Genomic DNA, 20027 nt, shown 5'->3' with positions numbered 1-20027 from the left:
TCAGTGAGCACCCTCAGACGACTTTGTAAATGAGAAGCTAAACTGACCAAAGTTTACCAAAGTACTCTGGTTTGGGTATTACATATACACTTAATCCTTAGTAGAAGTTGAATCAAGTGAATGTACGTCCACAGGGTCGAGACCAGTGAGTGTGCACCCCCCTCCCAGAGTCCAGTGAGTGTGCACAGCCCCTTCCAGAGTCCAGTGAGTGTGCACAGCCCCTCCCAGAGTCCAGTGAGTGTGCACCCCCCCTCCCAGAGTCCAGTGAGTGTGCACCCCCCCTCCCAGAGTCCAGTGAGTGTGCACCCCCCCCTCCCAGAGTCCAGTGAGTGTGCACCCCCCCCTCCCAGAGTCCAGTGAGTGTGCACCCCCCCCTCCCAGAGTCCAGTGAGTGTGCACCCCCCCTCCCAGAGTCCAGTGAGTGTGCACCCCCCCTCCCAGAGTCCAGTGAGTGTGCACTCCCCCTCCCAGAGTCCAGTGAGTGTGCACTCCCCCTCCCAGAGTCCAGTGAGTGTGCACAGCCCCTCCCAGAGTCCAGTGAGTGTGCACAGCCCCTCCCAGAGTCCAGTGAGTGTGCACCCCCCCTCCCAGAGTCCAGTGAGTGTGCACCCCCCTCCCAGAGTCCAGTGAGTGTGCACCCCCCCTCCCAGAGTCCAGTGAGTGTGCACCCCCCCTCCCAGAGTCCAGTGAGTGTGCACCCCCCCTCCCAGAGTCCAGTGAGTGTACACCCCCCCTCCCAGAGTCCAGTGAGTGTGCACCCCCCTCCCAGAGTCCTGTGAGTGTGCACCCCCCCTCTCAGAGTCCAGTGAGTGTGCACCCCCCCTCCCAGAGTCCAGTGAGTGTGCACCCCCCCTCCCAGAGTCCAGTGAGTGTGCACCCCCCCTCCCAGAGTCCAGTGAGTGTGCACCCCTCCCCCTCTCCCAGAGTCCAGTGAGTGTGCACCTCTCCCCCCCTCCCAGAGTCCAGTGAGTGTGCACCCCTCCCCCCCTCCCAGAGTCCAGTGAGTGTGCGCCCTTAGAGTCACGACAGCTGCTTGTCCATTACACCTAGTTTATATAGAGGGAGCACAGGATGACGTGCTGCTCCGGGCTGATGTTCCTGGCTCGCCGCCTCGTTCTGCTGTCCAAGTTTTACCCCTAGCCAGAAGGGGGAGGGGCTTATGGAGGGAGAGGCTCCGCCCTCCCAGACTGAGAACTTGAGGTCACACATACACTGGAAGTGTGGAGCGCAGCCGTCAGTGTCAGAGGAGGTGAGAGAAGAGGAAATCTCCAATTAGAGAACAATAAGAAAATGTGATGATGTCATCGGGTCAGAGGCGCAGCTATAGGAGGTGCAGAGGTATAAGCCGAATCCTAGAGGGGGTCACTAAGTATGTAGAGGAATAACTAATATCATGTCAGACGGCCATGGCTTCTGCTTTACCTACAGCATCGGGACAGATGGGCGCCCACTCTGTGGCAGTGATGGGGTTAAGGAGACAATGGCCTCATGTGCTTCTAGGAAGGAGGAGAAGAACCTCCAAACATCTTGTAAGATCCTAGAGGAGTCATGTAAAGAGCGTACAACAGCGCCACCTGCTGGCCACATTACAGATGGCGGCAGGCCACCTCACAGCTGTATAATCTACTGCACTAAGACGACTGGGTCATAAAGCAACATGGAGGAAGAGACTACACGGACCCGAGCTCCCGGGGGGTTACTATGTCTATTGATAGTCCTGTATAATCCATGACAGACGCAGCCGACATCACTGCCACTGGAGCTCAGGGATAGCGAAATATGGAGTTACATTCAAAAATTGTAGTTCTGGGGGTTGTCCTCACACTGCTGTGCTCTGTGCTCTATGCAGGCAGTGTAATTGTCCTGGAGATCTGTGTAATCACAGCATAATGTTTTTAGTAGTGACAGGACTGTGCAAAAAAAGATTTAAATGCCAGGACTATACTAAAGATGTATCCTTACACTGCTGTGCTCTGAGCCCTCTACAATAAGCTCATCCACAGGATATCCCCTCTGTCCTCAGTAAAAGATTCAGACAGTACTAAGTATTGTCCCTGGAGTTCTGTGTAATCATGACTTTATGTATGTTGTATGTAGCAGCAGGACTGTGAGATTTGTATTTATATTCCAGGACTATAGGAGGGGTGTGTCCTCACACTGCTGTGCTCTGGGTGCTAAGCCGCTCCACAGCTCCACTCCACTGAGTGACTCCTGTAGCATACAAACAAGTTCTGCTGCACCTTTTACTCCGAGCAGGAGAGTAAGGACAATTCAATGCAGATAACTGGGAGCGCAGCAGTGTGAGGACATGTCCCCTCACCACATCTATAAGATAAAATACTGGAATATAAATTCATATTTCATGGGGACTACACGTAAAACGGGCTGCAGAGAGCACAGAATACAGCTGTGTGAAGACACCCCCCACCCAATACACTTTAAGAGGCTTCAATCTTACAATATAAATCCATACATCACAGTCCTGCTGCTACTAACAACATACACAAAGGTCTGATTACAATCTCTCCAGGGACTAACACAATCTCTCCAGGGAAAATACATAATGCCTACTGAGAGCCCAGAGAACAGCAGTGTGAGGATCCATCTCAAGTACACTTTAAGAGTCTTCAATCCTACAATATGGATATACATCACAGTCCTGCTGCTACTAACAACATACACAAAGGTCTGATTACAATCTCTCCAGGGAAAATACATAATGCCTACTGAGAGCCCAGAGAACAGCAGTGTGAGGATCCTTCTCAAGTACACTTTAAGAGTCTTCAATCCTACAATATGGATATACATCACAGTCCTGCTGCTACTAACAACATACACAAAGGTCTGATTACAATCTCTCCAGGGAAAATACATAATGCCTACTGAGAGCCCAGAGAACAGCAGTGTGAGGATCCTTCTCAAGTACACTTTAAGAGGCTTCAATCCTACAATATGGATATACATCACAGTCCTGCTGCTACTAACAACATACACAAAGGTCTGATTACCATCTCTCCAGGGACTAACACAATAACTAACACTGGCTGCAGAGCACAGAGTACAGCAGTGTGAGGACACACACACACACCAATACACTTAAAAAAGTTTAAATCCTAGAATATAAATGGGAGTGGCGCTGTATATGTCAGGATATCACACCACCATTCCGGACTTTTGATGATAAAAACAGGGACAAGGTAAATTCCTGGGTTCTGGATTCTGTCTGTAAATGATGTAACAGCGCCATCTAGTGGAAAGACTGCAGTACTGCACATGTCAGATCCAGGTGATGTCAAGGATTTGGGAGGGTCTCCACAGCCCCAGCTCCTGGTTGGCCAGCTGCCACAATTCCCAGGATAATACCGCCACTCACCCATTCACAGCGGATACAGAGCGGCAACACCCAGCAGTGCAAATACATCCAGGATCACCGGGTGGATGGCACAAGAACAGCAGTGATAATACCGCCATGTAGTGCACACTCCATGCATTGTATTACTGCACACTGGTGAGGATATTAGAAGGCTCTACCCCCCAGGATAATGTTATAGGAGGGCTCTGCCCCCAGGATAATGTTATAGGAGGGCTCTGCCCCCAGGATAATGTTATAGGAGGGCTCTGCCCCCCAGGATAATGCTATAGGAGGGCTCTGCCCCCCAGGATAATGCTATAGGAGGGCTCTGCCCCCCAGGATAATGCTATAGGAGGGCTCTGCCCCCAGGATAATGCTATAGGAGGGCTCTGCCTCCCAGGATAATGTTATAGGAGGGCTCTGCCTCCAGGATAATGTTATAGGAGGGCTCTGCCTCCCAGGATAATGTTATAGGAGGGCTCTGCCCCCAGGATAATGTTATAGGAGGGCTCTGCCCCCCAGGATAATGTTATAGGAGGGCTCTGCCCCCCAGGATAATGTTATAGGAGGGCTCTGCCTCCCAGGATAATGTTATAGGAGGGCTCTGCCTCCCAGGATAATGTTATAGGAGGGCTCTGCCTCCCAGGATAATGTTATAGGAGGGCTCTGCCCCCCAGGATAATGTTATAGGAGGGCTCTGCCTCCCAGGATAATGTTATAGGAGGGCTCTGCCTCCCAGGATAATGTTATAGGAGGGCTCTGCCTCCCAGGATAATGTTATAGGAGGGCTCTGCCTCCCAGGATAATGTTATAGGAGGGCTCTGCCTCCCAGGATAATGTTATAGAAGGGCTCTGCCCCCCAGGATAATGCTATAGGAGGGCTCTGCCCCCAGGATAATGTTAGAGGAGGGCTCTGCCCCCCAGGATAATGCTATAGGAGGGCTCTGCCCCCCAGGATAATGTTATAGGAGGGCTCTGCCCCCCAGGATAATGTTATAGGAGGGCTCTGCCCCCCAGGATAATGTTAAAGGAGGGCTCTGCCCCCCAGGATAATGTTATAGGAGGGCTCTGCCCCCCAGGATAATGTTATAGGAGGGCTCTGCCCCCCAGGATAATGCTATAGGAGGGCTCTGCCCCCAGGATAATGTTATAGGAGGGCTCTGCCCCCAGGATAATGTTATAGGAGGGCTCTGCCCCCGAGGATAATGTTAGAGGAGGGCTCTGCCCCCGAGGATAATGTTATAGGAGGGCTCTGCCCCCGAGGATAATGTTATAGGAGGGCTCTGCCCCCCAGGATAATGTTAGAGGAGGGCTCTGCCCCCCAGGATAATGTTATAGGAGGGCTCTGCCCCCCAGGATAATGTTAGAGGAGGGCTCTGCCCCCCAGGATAATGTTAGAGGAGGGCTCTGCCCCCCAGGAAAATGCTATAGGAGGGCTCTGCCTCCCAGGATAATGTTATAGGAGGGCTCTGCCCCCAGGATAATGTTGTAGGAGGGCTCTGCCCCCGAGGATAATGTTATAGGAGGGCTCTGCCCCACAGGATAATGTTATAGGAGGCCTCTGCCCCACAGGATAATGTTATAGGAGGGCTCTGCCTCCCAGGATAATGTTATAGAAGGGCTCTGCCCCCCAGGATAATGCTATAGGAGGGCTCTGCCCCCAGGATAATGTTAGAGGAGGGCTCTGCCCCCCAGGATAATGTTATAGGAGGGCTCTGCCCCCGAGGATAATGTTAGAGGAGGGCTCTGCCCCCGAGGATAATGTTATAGGAGGGCTCTGCCCCACAGGATAATGTTATAGGAGGCCTCTGCCCCACAGGATAATGTTATAGGAGGGCTCTGCCTCCCAGGATAATGTTATAGAAGGGCTCTGCCCCCCAGGATAATGCTATAGGAGGGCTCTGCCCCCAGGATAATGTTAGAGGAGGGCTCTGCCCCCCAGGATAATGTTATAGGAGGGCTCTGCCCCCGAGGATAATGTTAGAGGAGGGCTCTGCCCCCCAGGATAATGTTAGAGGAGGGCTCTGCCCCCCAGGATAATGTTATAGGAGGGCTCTGCCCCCGAGGATAATGTTAGAGGAGGGCTCTGCCCCCCAGGATAATGTTATAGGAGGGCTCTGCCCCCCAGGATAATGTTATAGGAGGGCTCTGCCCCCCAGGATAATGTTAGAGGAGGGCTCTGCCCCCCAGGAGAATGTTAGAGGAGGGCTCTGCCCCCCAGGATAATGTTAGAGGAGGGCTCTGCCCCCCAGGATAATGTTAGAGGAGGGCTCTGCCCCCCAGGATAATGTTATAGGAGGGCTCTGCCCCCGAGGATAATGTTATAGGAGGGCTCTGCCCCCAGGATAATGTTATAGGAGGGCCCTGCCCCCCCAGTATAATGTTATAGGAGGGCTCTGCCCCCCCAGTATAATGTTAAAGGAGGGCTCTGCCTCCAGTATAATGTTATAGGAGGGCTCTGCCTCCAGTATAATGTTATAGGAGGGCTCTGCCCCCAAGGATAATGTTATAGGAGGGCTCTGCCTCCCAGGATAATGTTATAGGAGGGCTCTGCCTCCCAGGATAATGTTATAGGAGGGCTCTACCCCCAGGATAATGTTATAGGAGGGCTCTGCCCCCAGGATAATGTTATAGGAGGGCTCTGCCTCCCAGGATAATGTTATAGGAGGGCTCTGCCTCCCAGGATAATGTTATAGGAGGGCTCTGCCTCCAGTATAAATGTTATAGGAGGGCTCTGCCTCCCAGGATAATGTTATAGGAGGGCTCTGCCCCCCAGGACAATGTTATAGGAGGGCTCTGCCTCCCAGGATAATGTTATAGGAGGGCTCTGCCTCCCAGGATAATGTTATAGGAGGGCTCTGCCTCCCAGGATAATGTTATAGGAGGGCTCTGCCTCCCAGGATAATGTTAAAGGAGGGCTCTGCCTCCCAGGATAATGTTATAGGAGGGCTCTGCCTCCCAGGATAATGTTATAGGAGGGCTCTGCCCCCCAGGATAATGTTATAGGAGGGCTCTGCCTCCCAGGATAATGTTATAGGAGGGCTCTGCCCCCAGGATAATGTTATAGGAGGGCTCTGCCCCCAGGATAATGTTATAGGAGGGCTCTGCCTCCCAGGATAATGTTATAGGAGGGCTCTGCCCCCCAGGATAGTGTTATAGGAGGGCTCTGCCTCCCAGGATAATGTTATAGGAGGGCTCTGCCCCCAGGATAATGTTATAGGAGGGCTCTGCCCCCAGGATAATGTTATAGGAGGGCTCTGCCCCCCAGGATAATGTTATAGGAGGGCTCTGCCCCCCAGGATAATGTTGTAGGAGGGCTCTGCCCCCAGGATAATGTTATAGGAGGGCTCTACCCCCCAGCATAATGCTATAGGAGGGCTCTGCCCCCCAGGATAATGCTATAGGAGGGCTCTGCCTCCCAGGATAATGTTATAGAAGGGCTCTGCCCCCCAGGATAATGTTATAGGAGGACTCTGCCCCAGGATAATGTTATAGGAGGGCTCTGCCTCCCAGGATAATGTTATAGGAGGTCTCTGCCCCCGAGGATAATGTTATAGGAGGGCTCTGCCCCCGAGGATAATGTTATAGGAGGGCTCTGCCCCCGAGGATAATGTTATAGGAGGGCTCTGCCCCCGAGGATAATGTTATAGGAGGGCTCTGCCTCCCAGGATAATGTTATAGGAGGGCTCTGCCTCCCAGGATAATGTTATAGGAGGGCTCTGCCTCCCAGGATATTGTTATAGGAGGGCTCTGCCCCCAGGATAATGTTATAGGAGGGCTCTGCCCCCAGGATAATGTTATAGGAGGGCTCTGCCCCCCAGTATAATGCTATAGGAGGGCTCTGCCCCGCAGGCTAATGTTAGAGGAGGGCTCTGGCCCCCAGGATAATGTTATAGGAGGGCTCTGCCCCCCAGAATAATGTTATAGGAGGACTCTGCCCCAGGATAATGTTATAGGAGGGCTCTGCCTCCCAGGATAATGTTATAGGAGGTCTCTGCCCCCGAGGATAATGTTATAGGAGGGCTCTGCCCCCGAGGATAATGTTATAGGAGGGCTCTGCCCCCGAGGATAATGTTATAGGAGGGCTCTGCCCCCGAGGATAATGTTATAGGAGGGCTCTGCCCCCGAGGATAATGTTATAGGAGGGCTCTGCCTCCCAGGATAATGTTATAGGAGGGCTCTGCCTCCCAGGATAATGTTATAGGAGGGCTCTGCCTCCCAGGATATTGTTATAGGAGGGCTCTGCCCCCAGGATAATGTTATAGGAGGGCTCTGCCCCCAGGATAATGTTATAGGAGGGCTCTGCCCCCCAGTATAATGCTATAGGAGGGCTCTGCCCCGCAGGCTAATGTTAGAGGAGGGCTCTGGCCCCCAGGATAATGTTATAGGAGGGCTCTGCCCCCCAGGATAATGTTATAGGAGGGCTCTGCCCCCCAGGATAATGTTATAGGAGGGCTCTGCCTCCCAGAATAATGTTATAGGAGGGCTCTGCCCCCAGGATAATGGACGTCTATCATACCTAATGGCTCAGCTGGATCGCAATCTATAGTATATTTTTGGAGCGCGTTCACACTTGGCGTTAGTGAGTGCATTTTCGCAGATGCTGAGAAGAGGAGATTTGACTAATTAAGTTGCTGCCATCATTGTGCCTTGTGTGAATGCGCCCCGAGTCGTCGCTGTAGGTGCAGGTGATACATGTGAGCACAGGTGAACCTACCTCGGCTTCGGATGAGAATGTAAAATACAACCGCACTAGAAAGGGCCAAGTATCTGGTAGTGGAGTGGACACTTACCTACAAGACAAAACCAGAGAGAAACATTTACTACAACATCACAACATGTCACTTACTTAATATCACTCTCTATGAGGCTGAATAGAGGCGCGGGTCCAACCAATGGGACTCAAGAGGCAAAAATTTACTTCCCGACTCCAAGAAACGTAATATTTTGCATAACAAAGAGTGGAATAAATAATATACTGCGACTATGGTGCAATGTTATAGGAAGCAGAGACAATGTCAGCTGAAGAGCTAGCAATCACATTGAGACGCAAAGCATAACTCATACATGAAGACAAAGCTATGAGTGGGAGTATAATACCCACTACTTATAGCTGTGCATCATATATAGAGGTAATATCCCTGTATAAGGACATGACGTACATACAGCACGAGAATGACATATACCAGAACTTCACACAAGAAACGGAGCCGGGGAAACCGGACTAGAACAGCGCACAGTACACTGGAGAAACCATTTGTATATACTGTATGTACCCCATACCTTTACTATACAGAGAGAAGTGTATATACAGAGAGGGGACCGGATATATCCTGAAAGATACTAGTAATTATATAGACCCTATCGCATCACCCGACCAGAATCTCATCACACTATGGAGTAATAGGAGGAGATATAAGGAGGATATATGGAGTAATAGGAGGAGATATAGGGAGGATATATGGAGTAATAGGAGGAGATATAGGGAGGATATATGGAGTAATAGGAGGAGATATAGGGGAGGATATATGGAGTAATAGGAGGAGATATAGGGAGGATATATGGAGTAATAGGTAGGAGATATAGGGAGGATATATGGAGTAATAGGAGAAGATATAGGGAGGATATATGGAGTAATAGGATGAGATATAGGAGGATATATGGAGTAATAGGAGGGGATATAGGAGGGGATATATGGAGTAATAGGAGGAGATATAGGGAGGATATATGGAGTAATAGGAGGAGATATAGGAGGATATATGGAGTAATAGGAGGAGATATAGGGGAGGATATATGGAGTAATAGGAGGAGATATAGGAGGATATATGGAGTAATAGGATGAGATATAGGAGGATATATGGAGTAATAGGAGGAGATATAGGAGGATATATGGAGTAATAGGAGGAGATATAGGGAGGATATATGGAGTAATAGGAGGAGATATAGGAGGATATATGGAGTAATAGGAGGAGATATAGGGAGGATATATGGAGTAATAGGAGGAGATATAGGGAGGATATATGGAGTAATAGGAGGAGATATAGGAGAGGATATATGGAGTAATATGAGGAGATATAGGAGGATATATGGAGTAATAGGAGGGGATATAGGGATGATATATGGAGTAATAGGAGGAGATATAGGGAGGATATATGGAGTAATAGGAGGAGATATAGGAGGATATATGGAGTAATAGGAGGAGATATAGGGGAGGATATATATAGTAATAGGAGGAGATATAGGAGGATATATGGAGTAATAGGAGGAGATAATGGGGAGGATATATATAGTAATAGGAAGAGATATAGGGAGGATATATGGAGTAATAGGAGGAGATATAGGGGAGGATATATGGAGTAATAGGAGGAGATATAGGGAGGATATATGGAGTAATGGAGGAGATATAGGGAGGATATATGGAGTAATAGGAGGAAATCCAACAGCGAGGAAGCAGCACTCCAAATTTCGATAGTGGTATTTATTCACACCAGTGGAAAAAGATACGTTTCAGCTAACTCTATGTAGCCATTTTCAAGTATACTTGAAAATGGCTACATAGAGATAGCTGAAACGTTGTATCTTTTTCCACTGGTGTGAATAAATACCACTATCGAAATTTGGAGTGCTGCTTCCTCGCTGTTGGATTTACTTGTGTAAGGGTCTTTTTGAGCCAGAGTCCCTGAAGCGTGCACCCACACGGATCTCAAGCCAATATACCACTGTGCCACTCCTTCAACTTCTTCTTTACTTTGTGCCTTGAGTAATAGGAGGAGATATAGGGAGGATATATGGAGTAATAGGAGGAGATATAGGGAGGATATATGGAGTAATAGGAGGAGATATAGGGAGGATATATGGAGTAATAGGAGAGGATATATGGAGGATATATGGAGTAATAGGAGGAGATATAGGAGGATATATGGAGTAATAGGAGGAGATATAGGGGAGGATATATGGAGCAATAGGATGAGATATAGGAGGATATATGGAGTAATAGGAGGAGATATAGGGAGGATATATGGAGCAATAGGATGAGATATAGGAGGATATATGGAGTAATAGGAGGAGATATAGGGAGGATATATGGAGTAATAGGAGGAGATATAGGGAGGATATATGGAGTAATAGGAGGAGATATAGGGAGGATATATGGAGTAATAGGAGGAGATATAGGGAGGATATATGGAGTAATAGGAGGAGATATAGGAGGATATATGGAGTAATAGGAGGAGATATAGGAGGATATATGGAGTAATAGGAGGAGATATAGGAGGATATATGGAGTAATAGGAGGAGATATAGGGAGGATATATGGAGTAATAGGAGGAGATATAGGGAGGATATATGGAGTAATAGGAGGAGATATAGGGAGTATATATGGAGTAATAGGAGGAGATATAGGAGGATATATGGAGTAATAGGAGGAGATATAGGAGGATATATGGAGTAATAGGAGGAGATATAGGAGGATATATGGAATAATAGGAGGAGATATAGGGAGGATATATGGAGTAATAGGAGGAGATATAAGGAGGATATATGGAGTAATAGGAGGAGATATAGGAGGATATATGGAGTAATAGGAGGAGATATAGGGAGGATATATGGAGTAATAGGGGGAGATATAGGAGGATATATGGAGTAATAGGAGGAGATATAAGGAGGATATATGGAGTAATAGGAGGAGATATAGGAGGATATATGGAGTAATAGGAGGAGATATAGGAGGATATATGGAGTAATATGATGAGATATAGGGGAGGATATATGGAGTAATAGGAGGGGATATAGGGGAGGATATATGGAGTAATAGGAGGAGATATAGGAGGATATATGGAGTAATAGGAGGAGATATAGGGAGGATATATGGAGTAATAGGAGGAGATATAGGGAGGATATATGGAGTAATAGGAGGAGATATAGGGAGGATACATGGAGTAATAGGAGGAGATATAGGGGAGGATATATGGAGTAATAGGAGGAGATATAGGGGGGGTATATGGAGTAATAGGAGGAGATCTAGGGAGGGTATATGGAGTAATAGGAGGAGATATAGGGAGGATATATGGAGTAATAGGAGGAGATATAGGAGAGGATATATAGAGTAATAGGAGGAGATATAGGGAGGATATATGGAGTAATAGGAGGAGATATAGGGGAGGATATATAGAGTAATAGGAGGAGATATAGGAGGATATATGGAGTAATAGGAGGAGATATAGGAGGATATATGGAGTAATAGGAGGAGATATAGGGAGGATATATGGAGTAATAGGAGGAGATATAGGGGAGGATATATGGAGTAATAGGAGGAGATATAGGAGGATATATGGAGTAATAAGAGGAGATATAGGGGAGGATATATGGAGTAATAGGAGGAGATATAGGGGAGGATATATGGAGTAATAGGGGGAGATATAAGGAGGATATATGGAGTAATAGGGGAGGATATATGGAGTAATAGGAGGGATATAGGGGAGGATATAAGGAGTAATAGGAGGAGATATAGGGAGGATATATGGAGTAATAGGAGGATGTATAGGAGGATATATGGAGTAATAGGAGGAGGTATAGGAGGATATATGGAGTAATAGGAGGAGATATATAGGGAGGATATATGGAGTAATAGGAGGAGATATAGGAGGATATATGGAGTAATAGGAGGAGATATATAGGGAGGATATATGGAGTAATAGGAGGAGATATAGGAGGATATATGGAGTAATAGGAGGAGATATAGGGAGGATATATGGAGTAATAGGGGGAGATATAGGAGGATATATGGAGTAATAGGAGGAGATATAAGGAGGATATATGGAGTAATAGGAGGAGATATAGGAGGATATATGGAGTAATAGGAGGAGATATAGGAGGATATATGGAGTAATATGATGAGATATAGGGGAGGATATATGGAGTAATAGGAGGGGATATAGGGGAGGATATATGGAGTAATAGGAGGAGATATAGGAGGATATATGGAGTAATAGGAGGAGATATAGGGAGGATATATGGAGTAATAGGAGGAGATATAGGGAGGATATATGGAGTAATAGGAGGAGATATAGGGAGGATACATGGAGTAATAGGAGGAGATATAGGGGAGGATATATGGAGTAATAGGAGGAGATATAGGGGGGGTATATGGAGTAATAGGAGGAGATCTAGGGAGGGTATATGGAGTAATAGGAGGAGATATAGGGAGGATATATGGAGTAATAGGAGGAGATATAGGAGAGGATATATAGAGTAATAGGAGGAGATATAGGGAGGATATATGGAGTAATAGGAGGAGATATAGGGGAGGATATATAGAGTAATAGGAGGAGATATAGGAGGATATATGGAGTAATAGGAGGAGATATAGGAGGATATATGGAGTAATAGGAGGAGATATAGGGAGGATATATGGAGTAATAGGAGGAGATATAGGGGAGGATATATGGAGTAATAGGAGGAGATATAGGAGGATATATGGAGTAATAAGAGGAGATATAGGGGAGGATATATGGAGTAATAGGAGGAGATATAGGGGAGGATATATGGAGTAATAGGGGGAGATATAAGGAGGATATATGGAGTAATAGGGGAGGATATATGGAGTAATAGGAGGGATATAGGGGAGGATATAAGGAGTAATAGGAGGAGATATAGGGAGGATATATGGAGTAATAGGAGGATGTATAGGAGGATATATGGAGTAATAGGAGGAGGTATAGGAGGATATATGGAGTAATAGGAGGAGATATATAGGGAGGATATATGGAGTAATAGGAGGAGATATAGGAGGATATATGGAGTAATAGGAGGAGATATAGGGAGGATATATGGAGTAATAGGAGGAGATATAGGGAGGATATATGGAGTAATAGGAGGAGATATAGGGAGGATATATGGAGTAATAGGAGGAGATATAGGGGAGGATATATGGAGTAATAGGGGGAGATATAAGGAGGATATATGGAGTAATAGGGGAGGATATATGGAGTAATAGGAGGGATATAGGGGAGGATATAAGGAGTAATAGGAGGAGATATAGGGAGGATATATGGAGTAATAGGAGGAGATATAGGAGGATATATGGAGTAATAGGAGGAGATATAGGGAGGATATATGGAGTAATAGGAGGAGATATAGGGAGGATATATGGAGTAATAGGAGGAGATATAGGGAGGATATATGGAGTAATAGGAGGAGATATAGGGGAGGATATATGGAGTAATAGGGGGAGATATAAGGAGGATATATGGAGTAATAGGGGAGGATATATGGAGTAATAGGAGGGATATAGGGGAGGATATAAGGAGTAATAGGAGGAGATATAGGGAGGATATATGGAGTAATAGGAGGATGTATAGGAGGATATATGGAGTAATAGGAGGAGGTATAGGAGGATATATGGAGTAATAGGAGGAGATATATAGGGAGGATATATGGAGTAATAGGAGGAGATATAGGAGGATATATGGAGTAATAGGAGGAGATATATAGGGAGGATATATGGAGTAATAGGAGAAGATCATTCTCACCAAAACTGAAGGCTCCGGAGTTTGCGGAATTCGCGAATACTCCTATTGATTCTTAATTTCTTCAGGTACGTTGGGGAAGAACATGGGAAAAACACAGGTGACTGAGGAGATTTATCCTGAAACTTAAGGCGTAAGGCCGGGGGTTCAGCACTTGCAGGGAGGAAGGCGTCATCCTCGTGAGTGTTCATTGTAGATGTTCTCTCGGGGATGGTGGGTAAGACCCCCTTATTCTGGCTGGTGACAGCCTGCACTTCACACTCCCCCATTTCTAGGCTGTAGACACATGCAGGTCCAGCCCCTGACAGAGAGTCCAGTAGTCGGCCTCAGCGTCAGATCCTGAGCGCGGCCCCCGATGACTGGTCCTATCTCCTGTTTCTCTGCAGCCCCGGAGTTGAGGGACTAAGGAATCTTCTGCTCTTCCCTCCAGGCACACATGAAATAAATAGCTGAGGAAAATTGCGCTGAAGTGTGCGTGATGAGGAGCGGCAGACGTGTTATTCACACCACTTACAGGATAAAAATACTGCACTCTCCTGCACTCCCCCACCCCAATCTCCTGCACATGGGAGCAGGGAAGGTCTGGAGCAACGTTCCCAACTCCTCCTGCAAGACTCAACAGGTGAAGCTCCGGCTCCAGATCCTCGCTGGATACCAGGGGCGACACAAGCACCAGCAAAGTCTAACTTCTGTAAAGTGAGAGGAACCAGAGGGCGTCAGATCCTACTACAAGGAGCGGGGCGCTGCCGAAAGGGACTGGTGGCTGTCGATTAAGTCTGACCCAAGCTCCTTCCGTCTGTGAGAAAGCAGAAGAAGGGGAGAGACTGATAAGGAGAGAGGGAGGGGGAAGGAGGCACTGAAAGACAGAATGAGGAAGGGAAAGGAGGGGAGTACTAGACACGAGGTGCAGAGTATTCATTATAAGGAGGAGAGTATTACACACGAGGTGCAGAGTATTAATTATAAGGAGGAGAGTATTACACACGAGGAGGGGAGTATTAATTATAAGGAGGAGAGTATTACACACGAGGAGGGGAGTATTAATTATAAGGAGGCGAGTATTACACACGAGGAGGGGAGTATTCATTATAAGGAGGCGAGTATTACACATGAGGAGGGGAGTATTAATTATAAGGAGGAGAGTATTACACACAAGGTGCAGAGTATTAATTATAAGGAGGAGAGCATTACACATGAGGTGCAGAGTATTAATTATAAGGAGGGGCGTATTACACACGAGGTGCAGAGTATTAATTATAAGGAGGAGAGTATTACACACGAGGTGCAGAGTATTAATTATAAGGAGGAGAGTATTACACATGAGGAGGGGAGTATTAATTATAAGGAGGGGAGTATTACACATGAGAAGGGGAGTATTAATTACACAGAGGAGAAGTTATAGACATAAGGTGGAGAGTATTAATTATAGGGAGGAGTAATACACATGAGGAGGGGAGCATTAATTATACAGATATGAAGTTATAGACATGGGGTAGAGAGTATTAACTTTACAGAGAAGAAGTATTAGACACTAAAAAGAGTATTAATTATACAGAGGAGAAGATATAGACACGAGGTGGAGGGTATTAATTTTAAGAAGGAGAGTATTACACATGAGGAGGGGAGTGTCAATTAGACTGAGAAGTTTTAGACATGAGGTGGAGAGTATTAATTATAAGTAGGAGGAGTAATAGACATGAGGTGAAGAGTATTAATTATAAGGAGGAGAGTATTACACATGAGTAGGGGAGTATTAATTATACAAAGAAGTGGTAGACACAAGAGTATTAATTATAAGGAGAAAAAGTATTAGACATGAGGAGGGGAGCATTCATTTTTACAGAGGAGTAACTATTAGATACTACAAGAGTAATAATTATACTGAGGAGAAGTAATAGACATGGGAGGAGAGTATTAATTATACAGAGGAGAAGTAGTAGTAGTAGTAGTTATGAAACGACGAGTATTAATTATACAAATAAGTTTTAGGCAAGGTGGACAGTATTAATTACAGAAAGAAGAAGTATTAAATGAGAGTTTTAATTACAAGTACTAATCGACATGAGATGGAGAGCATTAATTGTACAGAGGAGAGAGGGAGGGGGAGGAGTCACCGAAAGAGAGGAATGGAAAGGTGGAGAGTATTAGACATGAGGTGGAAAGTATTAATTTTACAGACGTGCCGTATTAGACACGACAAGAGTATTAATTATACAGAGGAGAAGTAACAGACACAAGGCAGATAGTATATAAAGGAGAAGTATTAGATGGAAAGATGAGAGTATTAATTATACAGAGGAGAAGTAACAGACACAAGGCAGAGAGTATATAAAGGAGAAGTATTAGATGGTAGGATGAGAGTATTAATTATACAGAGGAGAAGCATTAAAAATGATTTGGAAAACGTTGTGTGTTCAGAATATGAAAACACTCACGGTGTGCACCCCTCGGTGTTAAATCTCGCGCTCAGTCCAAATCGCCCCCTAAGTTGTATAGCCTGGAAGCTGTCGCAGCCGCGCCACAAATGGGTCGCATGTGCCACAATAGCAGTTCAGGGTATAAGCCACGAGGGGGAAGAGGGTATAAGCCACGAGGGAGAAGAGAGTATAAGCCACGAGGGAGAAGAGAGTATAAGCCACGAGGGAGAAGAGAGTATAAGCCACGAGGGAGAAGAGAGTATAAGCCACGAGGGAGAAGAGGGTATAAGCCACGAGGGGGAAGAGGGTATAAGCCACGAGGGGGAAGAGGGTATAAGCCACGAGGGGGAAGAGGGTATAAGCCACGAGGGGGAAGAGGGTATAAGCCACGAGGGGGAAGAGGGTATAAGCCACGAGGGGGAAGAGGGTATAAGCCACGAGGGGGAAGAGGGTATAAGCCACGAGGGGGAAGAGGGTATAAGCCACGAGGGGGAAGAGGGTATAAGCCACGAGGGGGAAGAGGGTATAAGCCACGAGGGGGAAGAGGGTATAAGCCACGAGGGGGAAGAGGGTATAAGCCACGAGGGGGAAGAGGGTATAAGCCACGAGGGGGAAGAGGGTATAAGCCACGAGGGGGAAGAGGGTATAAGCCACGAGGGGGAAGAGGGTATAAGCCACGAGGGGGAAGAGAGTATAAGACACGAGGGGGAAGAGGGTATAAGCCACGTGGGGGAAGAGGATATAAGCCACGAGGGGGAAGAGGGTATAAAAGCCACGAGGGGGAAGAGGGTATAAAAGCCACGAGGGGGAAGAGGGTATAAAAGCCACGAGGGGGAAGAGAGTATAAGCCACGTGGGCGAAGAGGGTATATAAGCCACAAGGGGAAAGAGGGTATAAGCCACAAGGGGGAAGAGGGTATATAAGCCACAAGGGGAAAGAGGGTATAAGCCACAAGGGGAAAGAGGGTATAAGCCACAAGGGGAAAGAGGGTATAAGCCACAAGGGGGAAGAGGGTATAAAAGCCACGAGGGGGAAGAGGGTATAAAAGCCACGAGGGGGAAGAGGGTATAAGACACGAGGGGGAAGAGAGTATAAGCCACGTGGGCGAAGAGGGTATAAGCCACAAGGGGGAAGAGGGTATATAAGCCACAAGGGGAAAGAGGGTATAAGCCACAAGGGGGAAGAGGGTATATAAGCCACGAGGGGGAAGAGAGTATAAGCCACAAGGGGGAAGAGGGTATAAGACACGAGGGGGAAGAGGGTATAAGCCACGTGGGGGAAGAGAATATAAGCCACGAGGGGGAAGAGGGTATAAAAGCCACGAGGGGGAAGAGGGTATAAAAGCCACGAGGGGGAAGAGGGTATAAGCCACGAGGTGGAAGAGAGTACCGTATTTTCCGGGCCATTAGGCGCACCGGAATATAAGGCGCAACAGTCCGATGCGCCTTATATATGTAATAATTCCATATATAAGGCGCACCGGACTATAAGGCGTAGGCTCCGGGGGCGTGTAGGAGGTCCGGGGGCGGAGCGGAGACCCGACGGGACGAGACGCGACGACGAGACGCGGAACGCGGGGAAGGTGAGCGGGGAAGGTGAGGGGGAGGTAAAGAATAGAATACTTACATAGGTCCCCGCTACCGGAGACAGCAGATCTCCAGCGGGAACAGCAGACCACGCGGCACGAACAACTTCTGCCGCGTGGTCTGCAGTTCCCGCTGAAGATCTGCTGTCTCCGGTAGCGGGGACCTATGTAAGTAGGGTCCGCTGCCCTCATATAGGGCGCACCGGACTATAAGGCGCACTTTGGATTTCCAAGGAAATCCAAGGCTTTTAAGTGCGCCTTATAGTCCGGAAAATACGGTATAAGCCACGAGGGGGAAGGGAGTATAAGCCACGAGAGAGAAGAGAGTATAAGCCACGAGGGGGAAGGGAGTATAAGCCACGAGGGGGAAGGGAGTATAAGCCACGAGAGAGAAGAGAGTATAAGCCACGAGGGGGAAGGGAGTATAAGCCACGAGGGGGAAGGGAGTATAAGCCACGAGGGGGAAGGGAGTATAAGCCACGAGGGGGAAGGGAGTATAAGCCACGAGAGAGAAGAGAGTATAAGCCACGAGGGGGAAGAGGGTATAAGAGATGAGGAGATATCAGGGACAGGTCGCAGTACTCTCATGTATGGTGCTAGTCAGAGATCTGGGGTGACCACAGCTATAACTCCAAGCCAGACAGGAAAATATGGGGTGCAGCTGTGTACACAGATTCTCTGATGGGCCCCTGGAGGACGGATGTGACAAGACGATGGTTGCAGATACCAGACTTCCTCTGACATGTCATGTAATCCTCTGAGGGTCTGAATCCTCTGACAGGTGGAGGCCGCACAGCGCTATTACTATATATATATATATATACAGCACAAGCTAAATATACACCCAGAGGAGGGACCCATCCATATTTATACTGGAGTCACATAGCTCCCTCATCTATCACCCTGTAGAGGGAAGAGCAGACCATGTCACATAGCTCCTCCCTCCTGTCCATCACTCTGTAGAGGGAAGAGCAGACTCCATGTCACATAGCTCCTCCCTCCTGTCCATCACCCTGTAGAGGGAAGAGCAGACTCCATGTCACATAGCTCCTCCCTCCTGTCCATCACCCTGTAGAGGGAAGAGCAGACTCCATGTCACATAGCTCCTCCCTCCTGTCCATCACCCTGTAGTGGGAAGAGCAGACTCCATGTCACATAGCTCCTCCCTCCTGTCTATCACCCTGTAGAGGGAAGAGTAGACCCCATGTCACATAGCTCCTCCCTCCTGTCCATCACCCTGTAGAGGGAAGAGCAGACTACATGTCACATAGCTCTCCCCCTCTGCCTGAATTACCCCTTGATGGGTGGGGCAGACTGCCTGTCCCATAGCCCCTCCCTCTTGTCTATTTGGCTTCATATACACGCGCTCCTGTGCTGTAGACACTATAACCAGGATGCAGGTTTGAACTATAAGTAAATGCAGGGATTTGGTAGCAGAAGATGTTGAGAAATCAGAGAGAGGATTGGAAATTATATAATGAAATTCATGTGTGGAAATGAGAAGGAGGAGGAATGAATCTGGATTCCCTCCACGGCTCTCGGATCCTGGGATCTGTACCCTGCCTGTGCCAGCACTGCAAGTCTCCACATGGAGCAGGAGAAGGTTCCATGGAATGGGAAGAATCCTAAACGTCAGTACCGCCCTCCTCCTGCATGTCAGGGGGGCGCCAGAGATCAGGCCTGAGAACCCCTGTAACACGGGTACATCAGCCGTCACATCTATCTGTGGTATAACTGAAGCTTTGACTCAACACTTCTCTGTGACCACAGGGACACGAATCTCATCACAGATCAGAAGAACAAACCCAGTGACGCAGGCGAGAGAAAAAATTATGGGAAATTTCGTAATAAATGGTTAAAAAAAAAAACATAATACCAGAGAAATGTGAAAAAATAAATAAAAATACCTGACTGTGGTGAGATTCAGCGCTGGGTAGAAGGATATCCTGATATGATGCAGCTTTGAATGTGACTAGAGTATAGGAATAGTATTGTAAGGGGGTCATGGGACATGTTACATCCCATCAGGATTGCCTTGGGAGCGTTCCTCTAAAAGGAACCTGTCAGCAGGTATGACCATGCAGACTGTAGCCAGTGTTTTGCTCCTGATGTGTATGTTTTTAGTAGCAGCAGGACTGTGGAATACT

At 47.4% G+C, this 20027-nt stretch overlaps 1 protein-coding gene across 6 annotated transcripts in view; it reads right to left on the bottom strand.

The window, feature by feature from the left end:
* Positions 1-20027, bottom strand: part of PDE4A (phosphodiesterase 4A) — an 873456-nt gene that overhangs the window by 75499 nt on the left and 777930 nt on the right. Inside the window, exon 1 of one of the 6 annotated variants that reach the window (XM_072149489.1) lies at positions 13882-14646. The exons of 4 other annotated variants lie outside the window; for them this stretch is intronic. In XM_072149489.1, coding sequence (XP_072005590.1) covers positions 13882-14147 — 266 coding nt within the window. In that variant the 5' untranslated portion in view covers positions 14148-14646. Of the gene's footprint in view, positions 1-8069; positions 8087-13881; positions 14647-20027 lie in introns of those variants that run through there. One more of the 6 variants, XM_072149492.1, reaches the window with a different exon arrangement.

Source organism: Engystomops pustulosus, chromosome 4, assembly GCF_040894005.1.
Source record: "Engystomops pustulosus chromosome 4, aEngPut4.maternal, whole genome shotgun sequence".
NCBI lineage: Eukaryota > Metazoa > Chordata > Amphibia > Anura > Leptodactylidae > Engystomops > Engystomops pustulosus.
The sequence above is the reverse complement of the archived record's forward strand: the minus strand, read 5'-3'. Positions and strand labels throughout refer to the sequence as shown.